We start from the raw sequence: 12,518 nt of genomic DNA, 5'->3' as shown, positions 1-12,518 counted from the left end.
AAATTTTGATCAGTAGCTAGTTAAATCTTTAACTATTAGAACCATGTACCTAATTCTACAAAGTCACCGATCTTGTCTAGTTCCTTCATCTTAGGAATGGCTAAGTTGTATTCCAGAATGCTTAATGTTATAGGTCACACATTCAGATAGTAGCAGCTTACTATAAAATCCAGATCTCAAGTTCAATAAGGGGAAGGGTTTTGCACTACAACACTGATGCCCTCCTTCGGAAATGGAGACCACTGGCACATGCATTAACTTGGCTTGCTTCCCTTAGTAATTGATTTTTGCTCTCATATACTTGCAAGTCACTTTTTATCAGCAGTATCTGTTCATGAGACAAATTGGTATATGGCCTATAGTTACAGAACAGTCTCTTGTTGGTCCTCTTTAGTATCATGGTCTCATTAAGAACTAATACATACACCTTGCTACTACGTACATGGGTTTCCTAGAAGCTTTGCCAAGTCTGAAAATCATGGAATAACCTGTTTGGTGAATTGAAAGACTCCTTTTCTGCATTTTGTTAGTTAAGCTATCTTTCCAAATGTAAAGTTGCAGATTTGTTTTTAAAGAACTCTCTGCCAAGATGTTTTTGTTCCATTGTGCTAAAATTGGTTTGAAAAAGTTTATAAGTATTGCTATTTCATACTTTAAAAGCTAAGATTGGATTTTTTTTTCTTATTAATTCAAATTTTACTTACCATAGGGCATTTTTTCTTAACATTTTCTTTGTTTCTATATTAACAATTTAAATGGCAATGATTGAATTTTGAGTCACATGTGAAACAAGTCACTTAAAGTCAAGTAATTATTTATAATTAGGAGAATTAATTTTATTCATAAGTCGTTCTCTGATTGGAAGCAGTAGTCTCAGTCTCAGTCAGTTGGCTCATTGTATTGTTTACATCAGACCAGTTTCCAGTCACTCCAGAAGTACATGTTGGATTTTTAGATGCCATATGTCAGTTTACTAAGTTAATATTTCTTTTCTCAATATATTATTTATGATTTATATTTTTCCTTTTTTAAAAATCAGTTTTTCACTTCTGTAAATAATTTTTTTTTTTCACAAACTACTCTGTCTTTAAGAATATCTTTGAGGAATCCAATTGGCTTGGCAAAGAATACTTTCCTGTTTTTTTTAAGTGTATCTGTTACCTAAATCTATATATATTTGTTCTTATCTCTGACATAGTATTAAAATTAAGGGTGTGTATAGAGTGTAACTACTTTCTAGGTTCTTGCTAAGTTTATATTCTAAAATTCATGTCTTGTTTCACACCCAGATTCCAAACATTATGCATGTATTTTATATATGTATCAGTATTCCAAATATTGAAATCATTTTAAAAGGGACTGTTAATAAATCTAGTCACCCATAACTAGACCATGACTGACTTTTCCACAGGGGAAGAAGAGGTGAAGGTTTCGACCATGCCACTGTCAGCCTCTTCCCATTCATTACAACAAGGACAGCAGCCTACAAGTCTCCACACTACTGTGGCCTGACAGCAGAACTGAAAGGAGAGGATTAGACTCTGGGGTGCTTGCATGGGCAACCGGATTTTTGCATGATTCCTTTCTGATTTTGCATTTAATGTATACACCCAAAAGAGCCAATATAAACGTTCCTCATGCCTACAACTAGTGTGTTACTTCATAGCTGCTAAAGTATTTCATTAGGCCTTTAACGAAATTTATTAGCATAATAATTTTGGCATTGTTTCTCATAAGTGATGCTCTTTTTAACTTAAAGAAATAAACTTGTAGTACTAATTAAGATCCCAGATGAGATTAGCTAGAATTGTTCTTATTTTGGCTCTATTATTAAAAATATACAAAGGTAATGGTAGATCCTTGTTTTCTGATTTGTGAAAAAAAGTAATATTCTTCTGAAAAATTTAGAAATTAAGAAAATAATGTCTGTTGCATTTTTTGAATACTTGAGAAGAAAGAATACATATAAATCAAAATTGATGGTGTCATTTAATTCTTAGAAGGATGTTGTCTAGATTTATATCCTTTATTATGCATTGCATATATAGAAACTGTTGTGTTCTCATTTGCACATTTGCACTTTTTTTGAATGCTTGTTAATTATACATAGATGGTTAAAAGATAATTATTATAGCCTAAATGCAATATAATCTCTTTTCTAATGCACTGCCTAGTATACCAGGAAATGCCTCAAAAACAGATATTCAACTTACATAGTTGAGTCATCAGAAACTTGAATATGGCATAAACATTGTGTGTGAGAAGTAAACGTAGTTCCACATTTTTCCTGAACAACAGTAATTCTGTGTTGTGTCTGTTTGGAAATTTCATTGTTTAATATTGAAGTGTGATAATAAGACTGTATTATTAGGTACCTGACCAGATGAGAGTAAGGTGGAAGAGATTGGATGTCTTCTAAAATTAGGTCACATAAGTTGTAATAGGTAACTTGGGTTAATCATAGTAGACAGTGGAGTACTTTATTGGGACATAATGTGATGTTTTTGATAATAGAAAATTTTTTGAAATAGTTTTTAAACTGATGAAGCAAAGAAACTCAACTTAGTTCTGAGCACTGGGCAAATGCTGATTCAGAAAACATGAATTCTGCCTAAATGAAGCACCTGTGAAGAAAGGGAAAGTCAGACCTCTTCAGATTTGAAAAAGCAATTGTGATAAAAAGTATGATTCAGTTTGTAAAGAAAAAACAAAAGGGGTGATGTGAATACCAAAATTAAGCTGACTTAATAATAAAATACCTTATTAGGAGCTGATATTATTGTCATATTGGGTTGGAATTTTCAAGATTACTTCTCTATATAAAATCTGTTTGCTTTCTATTAAATATAATTGCAATGATTAAATGGCTTTATCCCGAGGTATAGTGAGGTAAACTGAATCTTTTTGTAGGTATTCTTAGCTTTGGTTAACTGGGTGCAGAAACAGCCAGTTAATTTTTGAGTTATTATTGTAAAATTCAGCATAGATATAAAAGCTTTTTAATGACATTGTAAGAAAATAGTCAATTTAGAAGGTATCAATAAAATAGCATAGATTTATTAACCACCAGCCTTTAATCAGAGCCTAATTTAATTATGGATTTCAGTTTTGCTCTTAAAGCCCAATATTAATTTATGTCTCCTTGGGCCTAAGGCTCCTGGGCTTTGTTAACAAACTTTGGCTGCTTGTAATGATGCTTAGTAGCGGGTAGTTTTCTCCAGCCTTCACTGTAAGCCTTTCATCATCTGGATCTTCTTACAAAGTCACAGCAGATAGTTAGCTCCTGTTATTCACTTCTTTGTACTTGTCAAACAAGGCTTCTTTCCAGGTTGTTCTCTCTGTCTTTTCTCATTCATGCCTCTGTAGAAAGGCTGTCAAGTAGTTTGCCCAGTCCTGCCAGGACCCCAGGTAGTATCTGTCTTCCTGCCTGCTTCCTTCCAGGCACAGCAGAGAGTCAAGAAAGTGCTCCTTGAGCAATTAGACTTCAACTTCTCAGTTTCCACCTAGAGTGGATGAAGGTGATCTTTTAACTCACTTTGTAATTAAGCCTCATGTTTTTGCCTAATATTTCATTTTAGTTGTTTAAGTCTGCAAATCATAGTATTAATTAATTTTACACAAAAGCATAGAAGAAATTACTCAGCACATAAAATAAAGTATCATTTCACATTGTCATCAAATTCAAACCAAGATACTGATAAAGATTGAGACGTTTAATAAATTAGCTTCAGATTTGCTTTTGATAAATTCCCACATGATCCATCTTGTAAAAGGGAAACTTTATATACTTACATCTGTGACCATTATAAAGTGACATACTGCTTCCTTAACAGGAATTTTTAACCTGGAGACTATAACTCTCAAAAGTACATGCAAACCTGTGGGTTTATGGGCATGTATGGACGTCTGTTTCTTCTCCAGTGAGAAGACCCATAGTTAATAGATTTGTAAAGGATTTGGTGGCACCCTCTACCCTGAATTAAAAAAAAAAAAAAATCTTGAAATGTTTTTAACATCTATAAGAAAAAGAATCCTGCACTGAATGACTTCAGTTCTATGATGAATGTCAAGTGCCTCTTTACTTTTCTTAAAGATTCTTTTAGAAAATATTTTGATTAATGCTGCTTTCCTTTTCATTCTGCTGTTGCATTTTGTTTTTTCATATGGTACTTTTGTATGTTCTCTTCAGCAAAGCATTAATTATTCGAGTACCTATTCTATGTAGTGACATGAGTTATATCTTTAGAGATACAAAGTTGAATAAAATACGGACTCTATCATGAAGTATAACAGTCTAGTGTCAGCTTTATTTCACATTTCTGAAAGGTCAATTTTTGATACCTTTTAATCACAAGAACAGCCATAACAGTCCAGCCTTAATCATCATTCATCCCTTAGTAACTGTTTTGTCAATGGCAACAACAGGGTATTGAATACTTTTATTTCAGTTTTTAAAATACATAATAATTTGGAGGGAGTTGAAAAAAACCTTAACAGGAAAGATATACATTCATTTATTCTAATGTATGCATATGTATGTTCATTTCTCTTACTCTTCATTTAACACCCCGGGAGTTTAGTGGGGCCTTCTACATATGGGCTCCTTTAGCAAGCAACTTCGATGCGTTTGTCTGTGTACATTTCTAGCAAGATGGCTCCTGTTTTTAAGATACAGCCAGAGTGTTTTTGTGCTGTGACACAAGTCCATAGGGAGGCATTCCCACACAGGCATTTTCTCAGAAAATCAAGAAAAAAGGACAAATTGGAAATGTGTTAAAATTTTACAAAATGAAGACCACTGGTGCTTTTTATGCTTCCAAGTAAACTGGGAGACACTTAGCCTATGTTGAGTTGTAAATTTTAGGCTTTTTTTCTTGTCTGACCATAAAATTTTCCCATTCTTCTTAATTGTCCCTAACAGATCACCATACAAGTAAAAAATAGAACCTTTCATATTTTAATTACCTTACAAAGCAGTAATTGAAAACAATAATATATATGTCTTTATTCTACAGAATTGGCCAAGTTCAAATTGGCTGGTGCTAAACTAGTCTTTTTTGTTCTTAGTGCTGTATGTCTATCTGAATGAGTACCTATTATATGCCTCTCTCTGCTGGATAAATGACAGTAATTGATCCAGGCAACCACACATGAAATGTTTAATGAACAAATCAGATAAAGTGAAGATAGGAGTTAGAGAAAGAAGTTGCTATCAGCTGGTATAAAGACAGGCTGTAAAGTAAGTGTGTGGAATTTTTTTTTTAATTTGAGAGAGATAAATATACATACATGTAAATGTGTGTGTGTGTATGTATTAGACTTCCCTGTGCTGATACACTACTCAGATGCCCACAGTGGCCAGGACTAGACTGAGGCCAAAGCCAAGAGCTGAAACTCAGTTCAGGTATCCCATATGGGTGGCAGGAACCCAGTCACCTGCGTCATCACCGCTGCCTCCCCAAGTCTGGAGTTGGAGCCAGGAACTGGAGCAAGATGCTGAACCTAGGTACTCCGATGGAGGAAACGAGTGTCAACTGGCATCTCAACACTATGCTGAACACCTGTTGCTAGATGTGAGCCATTTTGATTTTTAAAAGATGGCTTCGATTTAGATGAATATAGGGAAACATTGTACAGTAAAGGGGACAGAGGTAGAAATGAGCACAGTCTGTAGGAGTGGGGAGGGAAGAACAGTAATGAGATAGCTAAGTATGCAGGTCCTATAGGTAAGCTGGGATAATTGTTCCTAACGTCTCGAAAATTCAGAAGAGCATAGTCTTGGTGTGGATGTGATCAGTGGCAGAGAATTTTAGGTTCTTGGGCAGAGATGTAACTTGATTGTAGCATTTTAAGAAGAGTGGTTTTGTAACATATTATCACAGTTTGGACCAATTTAAAGGCAGTTTTAGTCTGCCATTGCTGGTTCATGCAAATAAATTGGCCTGCACTATACTAGTAATTGTTAGAAAAGAAATTATGAATTAGAAATGAAAAAGCTTTTAGGTTTGGCCAAGTTGCTGATGATCTTTAAAAAGGTGATTTACATAAAAGGCTATAGAATGGAAGCCAGATTCATAGAATTAATAAGGAAATGTGAAAGATATGTTTGTAGCAATTGCTGACTTCTTATTTAAGACATTTGGCAGGCTGGCGCCGCGGCTCAATAGGCTAACCCTCCGCCTTGCGGCGCCAGCACACCGGGTTCTAGTCCCGGTCGGGGCGCCGGATTCTGTCCCGGTTGCCCCTCTTCCAGGCCAGCTCTCTGCTGTGGCCCGTGAGTGCAGTGGAGGATGGCCCAAGTGCTTGGGCCCTGCACCCCATGGGAGACCAGGATGAGTACCTGGCTCCTGCCATCGGATCAGTGCGGTGCGCCGGCAGCAGCGCGTCAACCGCGGCGGCCATTGGAGGGTGAACCAACGGCAAAGGAAGACCTTTGTCTCTATCTCTCCCTCTCTCACTGTCCACTCTGCCTGTAAAAAAAAAAAACACAACATTTGGCAACAAATGTGAGGAGAAAAAGAAGTTAGTAACTAGTTGGGTGGTAGAGCTTGGCATTGCTTTAATAAGAGGAAGAGACCTAATATGCAAAGGCTGAGCAGAGACCCAATTGAGAGACTGAGGAGAAAATAGGCTAATTTAGTGGCAGACAGTGAGAAGCTCCCAAGGTAGTCATGGGTTTAGCATTAGAGAGGTGGGATATGTCTTTCTTTAAGTTCGAACAGCAATGAGAAGATCAGGGAAAGACAAAGTGAGATGACAGAAAATGCGAATAGATGAAGGGATAATATTAGAATGCATTATTGTTTGAGAATGAGGGTAAAAGAATGGAAAATCAGGAGCCTGTTATAAAAGGAGATTAAAAATGTGTAGGAATTAGCTTTAAAGTACATTGGAAATAAGAGTTGCTGTGTGAAGGTGAGGATCGGCTTTGTTTTTCAGATCTGAATAAGAATGGTTTTGTGTTTTCCTCTGGCTTTGCACAAACTTTGAATTTGAAAAAGCAAATATTGGAAATTTTGTTAGAAAGCAAAGACCATAAGATATTCAAGAAGACAACATTCAAATTCTTGATCTTGTGATCAAGAAGAGTTCATTAAGATGATTTCCTGTGAACTAGTGCTGTTACTGGTATGGAAAGAGTTCAGCGATTTTAGATTGATGTTGGGAATGACAAAAGTAAGGGGTGATGAGGTTATAGGCAGTGTGATGTCTACCGGTAGGGCTGGAGGTTGGAAAGAAGGCTAGCTTTGGTTAACTCTTCTGTTCTCTTTACCCATTTCCTTTTCGTCATTTCTTAAAGAGTTAGGAATAGATGAGAGAGAATTGTAGGAAGCATGGTATTGCCTGGGGAATTCTGGTTTCCCGTATGTTGAAAATTACCCAAAGGAAAGCTTCTTCCCCAAAGCAAGAAAGGAGAACATGGAGTGCTGGGGACGGCCTGGGGAAAGCCGGCCATGAGATGAGACAGGTGCGAGTAAACCCAGCAAGTACAGGGACTGGCAGGACCCTCACTTCCCATGGGAGTGAGTGAGGCGGAAGGAGTAGGGATGGAATAGGATTGGTCTGGTAGCCCCGGAGCCTTTATTGTAGGTGAGCTAGTTTCTCAGAATTGAAATAAAAAGCTGTTTTTGAAATGTAGATTTTCCACCTATATAAAGGAAAAGTGTTTCTTCTTACATAGTTAGATCAGGACGTTCAACTTTATTTATATAGCAGATTAGAATGAAAAGCTGTATACTGCAGAAGAGTAGAGAGAAGTTGAAAATGTTCTATTAGGTAATAAAGATATTTTGATAATAACCACAAAGAGAATGTACTGGGTGAATAAATAAAATCCAAAAATGATGGGACTAATCTACTCATGGTCCTTATATTTTGTGTAATAACCTTTAGGAAAAAGTTGCTGACGATCTAAGAGGCAGGAATGAAAATATTACATATATGAGGGTACTTCAAGAAGTCTGTGAAAAAATTGAAAATAATCTTTGCAAACAAATTTTTTAAATTCACAGATTTACACGATAAGCATTTTCCAGTTACATTTTGAACACTTCTCACGGTTTTTTTCTTGTTAGCCTTAATTTCCTGACTCTAAAATATTTTTTCAAAGATTTATTTGAAAGAGTGACAGAGATGTTCAGTCTGCTGATTTACTCCTCAAATGGCGTCAACAGATGGGCCCAGGTCAGGTCAAAGACTTAAGTCTCAAACTCCATCCAAATCTCCAACATGGATACTGGGAACCCAAGGATTTGGGCCATCTTCCACTGCTCTGCCAGGCGCATTAGTAGGGAGCTGGATCAGAAATGGAGCAGGCAGTACTCAAAATGGCTCTCTGATATGGGATGCCAGTGCCACAGGCAGTGACTTAGTCTGCTGCACCACAATGCCAGTCCCTGACATCGGAATATTTTAAAAACTCACTGGCCTTGTTTCCGTGTGTATTAGCTGAGGCATTTTGAAGTAATAATGGAAAAATAAAATTTGTACTTCAGAGTACAAATCATTGCTCAGAAATGCCATGTGAAATCATGCTGATGGAATGAGAAGCTACTGCTCCTTGAACCTCTTTATTGCCTTGTCATTTGCTTCAGTGAGTATTTATCTGGCTGCCCTACCTTGCTGGTCATACCAGCCTAATTTCCTTAGCAGCTGTGAATTATTCTGGCCAATTCAAGATTCATTAAGTAGAGAATTTATTGTTTCATGGTCTTTAGAGAGTCTACCCTGGGTTTGAGTTACACAGAAATCTAGTTTATACCTGTTAGGTGCCTAGACCAGCAGGCAAGTCTAACTCATCTTAGCCACTAGAGAATTGGCCTTAAATACCTAGAAATTCCATGAAACGGCTTGAGGTTGTTGATCTTGATGACCCAATCCATTTTCTCCAGGGTCCTCTTGACCAGGCTTCCTAGGCAACTAGCCCAGTCTCCTAGCCTGCTTTGCACGCTTAACGATCATTCTAAAGTTTCTGGGAAGCTCCTGGCTGGCCCTGGAACAAACTGTGCTTAGAACAGTTTTGTTGTTTCTGGTCTTGTTTGGTACTCAGATACACTATTGTGCTGTTACAAAGCAGCACCCTAAAAAGTTTTTCTGATTTAATTTATATAAATTTTCAAGTACCTAGTTCCTTTAATATAGAGGTAAAATTCACATTGGATACAGTTAATTTACATTACATACAGTTAATTCTTTTAAAATTACAATTCACTGGCCCAGTACTGGTTTTTAATTATCTCAGTGTTAAAACAGAATGAATAACCCACCCTCTCTGTGCGAATTTTGGCCTCTTCCTTGTTGGGACTGTGTGATAGCAGCTTCATCTAGCCTCAGTGTTTTACTCAGTAAGCTGAATGGCAAATATTAAACTTTAAAATATAGGTATTCCATATTTCTACACAACAGTCCATTTCAAGTTTAGCTTACGGGTCAAGCAAAAATTTTTTTTTTTTTTTTTTGGACAGGCAAAGTGGACAGTGAGAGAGAGAGACAGAGAGAAAGGTCTTCCTTTGCCGTTGGTTCACCCTCCAATGGCCGCCGCGGCTGGCGCACGCACCGCGCTGATCCGATGGCAGGAGCCAGGTACTTCTCCTGGTCTCCCATGGGGTGCAGGGCCCAAGTACTTGGGCCATCCTCCACTGCACTTCCTGGCCACAGCAGAGAGCTGGCCTGGAAGAGGGGCAACTGGGACAGAATCCGGCGCCCCGACCGGGACTAGAACCTGGAGTGCCGGCGCTGCAAGGCGGAGGATTAGCCTAGTGAGCCACAGCGCCGACCCAACTTTTATAATCTCATCCAAAGAAAAAGCAAGAGCTAGGCAAGAACCTAAAGATTAGATTTTCTGATTGGGTAAAAATGTTTGAAGCAACAGTCTGAATAGTTCTGAATTGGTAATAATAGTCTTACCATCTTTGTGTCATTTAATTAGCATTATGTAAGACTTTTCTGAGCAAAGGTAAGCTTTATGTGTGTGACTTTGTGTTGTACATGCTTATGTTTGGGGTTTTGTATAATTTAAAATTAAACCCTCCATTTGGGGAGTGTAGCACAGCAAACTGTCTCAGGCAATTTTGCTGCAACTGTTCTTTTTTTTTTTTTTTAACTGTGTTCTGATTAATTCATAGGTTCTGGGTAATAAATTCTGTAGTTTTAGACTTTTTATTTATTTATTTTTTGTACTTGTTTGGAAGGCAGAGAGAGAAAGAGAGAGAGATCTTCCATCTACTGGTTCACTCCCCAAATTCCTACCATGGCTGGACTGTGGTGGATCAGGTCAAAGACAGGGTCCTGGCATTCAATCCAGGTCTCCCATGTAGGTAGCAGGGACCTAAGTACTTGGGCCTTCATCTGCTACCTCCCAGGTTGCACAGAAGCAGGAAGCTAGGATTCACACCCATCCACCCTACCCTAGTATGGGATTCAGGGTATCCCAAGGGGTGTTCTAACCACTGCACCAAGTACCCACTCCTAATTTTTTAAAAAATGTTTAATTATTTTATTTGAAAAGCAGAGTTACAGGTGTGAGAGAGAGAGGTCTTCCATCCACTGGTTTACTCCCCACATGGCCGCAACGGCTGGAACTGCACCGATCAGGAGCCAGGAGCTTCTTCCACGTCTCTCACCTGGGTGCAGGGGCCCAAGGACTTGGTCCATCTTCTACTGCTTTCCCAGGCCATAGCAGAGAGCTGGATCAGAAGAGGAGCAGCCAGGACTTGAACCAGTGCTCATATGGGACACTGGCACTGCAGGCGGTGGCTTTACCTGCTACGCCACAGTGTCAGCCTCCTAATTTGTTTTTAATGGAAACAGAGACCCTAATTAAATGCACCATACCCTGATCATGTGTTTTTCTGAACAAATATTTTCATAGCTTTTTCTCAATCAGACTCCCCTCCAACTACTAAGCATACCCATCCCAGGTCACACTTCTTAGGAAAACCCTAAGAAAAAATAAGGAAAGATTTGTTTTGGAATCATGCAACCTCAGAACTGTGATAGGTAGAATATAGTCTGTAGTAATCCTCCTGTGAAGCCCAAATAATGATAATAATAGACCAGGCTCTGAGAAACTATGATTTTCCTATAGTCACATTCTAACATTAATTTTTAAATATTGTTTATTAATATAAAGAGAACAGATTTCATGTATTTCAAAGACAATTCTAAGAACATAAGGATACTTCCCTTCCTCCCCCCTCCTTTTTTTCTTTTAACTTTGCAATAACATACTTTCAGTTTACTTTATAACCACAGGCTTACTACACTAAATAGCACTCAACATCAATTTAATGTGCCTTAGCCCTCAGCAACTCCATTTGCTTTCATATGTATCTAATCAGTGGAGAAAAGAACTTGCAAGATTCAGCATACATGTCTTCCCTAAACGTGTCTTTCTGTTTAATTCTTACAGTAGTTCTTTCTAGTCAAAGACTTTGAACTCTGAATATTAGTGCCAGTAATGAATTGAATGCATCAAAATGTTCATCAACTAGCAAATGTTGTCATAGGTCTTATAAGTTTTCAAATCAGCATTGTGTTAACTGTGGCCCTGTGATCTTGTAGGAACCTTAGGCGGGGGAGACAATTATAACCATATTGTAGACTTTTTTTTTTTTTTTTTTGACAGATAGAGTTAGACAGTGAGAAAGACAGAGAAAGGTCTTCCTTTTCCGTTGGTTCACCCCCCAAATGGCCGCTATGGCCAGTGTGCTGCGCCAATCAGAAGCCAGGAGCCAGGTGCTTCCTCCTGGTCTCCCATGCAGGTGCAGGGCCCAAGCACTTGGGCCATCCTCCACTGCACTCCCGGGCCACAGCAGAGAGCTGGACTGGAAGAGGAACAACCGGGACTAGAACCCGGCGCCCATATGGGATGCCGGCACCACAGGCGGAGGATTAACCAAGTGAGCCATGGCCCCGGCCCCCATATTGTAGACTTAATAGTAATTGTCTAATTACCAAATTCAGAACTAAAACAAAGTAAAACAGGTGGGATTTAATTTACCCTGGGTTTTTCTGCATTACCAAAGAGTACTTAAGGACCAACATGGGTGACACTAGATTGGTAACATCTCTTCTAAAATTACAAAATGAAAAGATCTTTGTCTTTCACCCATACTATAAGTGTGTTCTCGGATTTTTCTTTAAAGGAAAGCTCAGTGTCCACCGTGTAGAATGATAGCATACTTGATCTGTTTTTTCAAATAAGGAGATTGTTATTTTTCAGCATAATGAAATAGGGCTGCATAAAGGATTTAAGATGATAATACCGTCACTGCCTCCAAGACAGAATGTGAGAAAGGTGACTTCAATCAACTTTCGTGGTTAGTTCTGTTTCCTAATGTGGTGAGATGTTGTCCTAAGGACTGTACGGGCATTTACACTTTATTGCCAGTCTTGTGCACTGAAATGATGTGACTTTGGAGTAGAACATAGTGATGTGGCACTTTGTTGCGATGTGATTAAATGTTGTCATATGTTGGCATTTGCAAAAAGTCTGACCCTGAGGCTGCTTATTTTTT

The 12,518-nt window shown here is 38.2% G+C and overlaps 1 protein-coding gene across 6 annotated transcripts in view; it reads left to right on the top strand.

Annotated features, from left to right (window-relative positions):
- Positions 1 to 12,518, top strand: part of CNOT4 (CCR4-NOT transcription complex subunit 4) — a 137,517-nt gene that overhangs the window by 103,424 nt on the left and 21,575 nt on the right. For 2 of the 6 annotated variants that reach the window (XM_008258154.4, XM_008258153.4), the window contains exon 11: positions 1,412 to 4,287. The exons of the other annotated variants lie outside the window; for them this stretch is intronic. In XM_008258154.4, coding sequence (XP_008256376.1) covers positions 1,412 to 1,512 — 101 coding nt within the window. In that variant the 3' untranslated portion in view covers positions 1,513 to 4,287. Of the gene's footprint in view, positions 1 to 1,411; positions 4,288 to 12,518 lie in introns of those variants that run through there. 6 annotated transcript variants of the gene reach the window in all.

The sequence above is a fragment of the Oryctolagus cuniculus genome, chromosome 3 (assembly GCF_964237555.1).
Source record: "Oryctolagus cuniculus chromosome 3, mOryCun1.1, whole genome shotgun sequence".
NCBI lineage: Eukaryota > Metazoa > Chordata > Mammalia > Lagomorpha > Leporidae > Oryctolagus > Oryctolagus cuniculus.
This window is presented reverse-complemented; position numbering and strand designations above follow the sequence as displayed.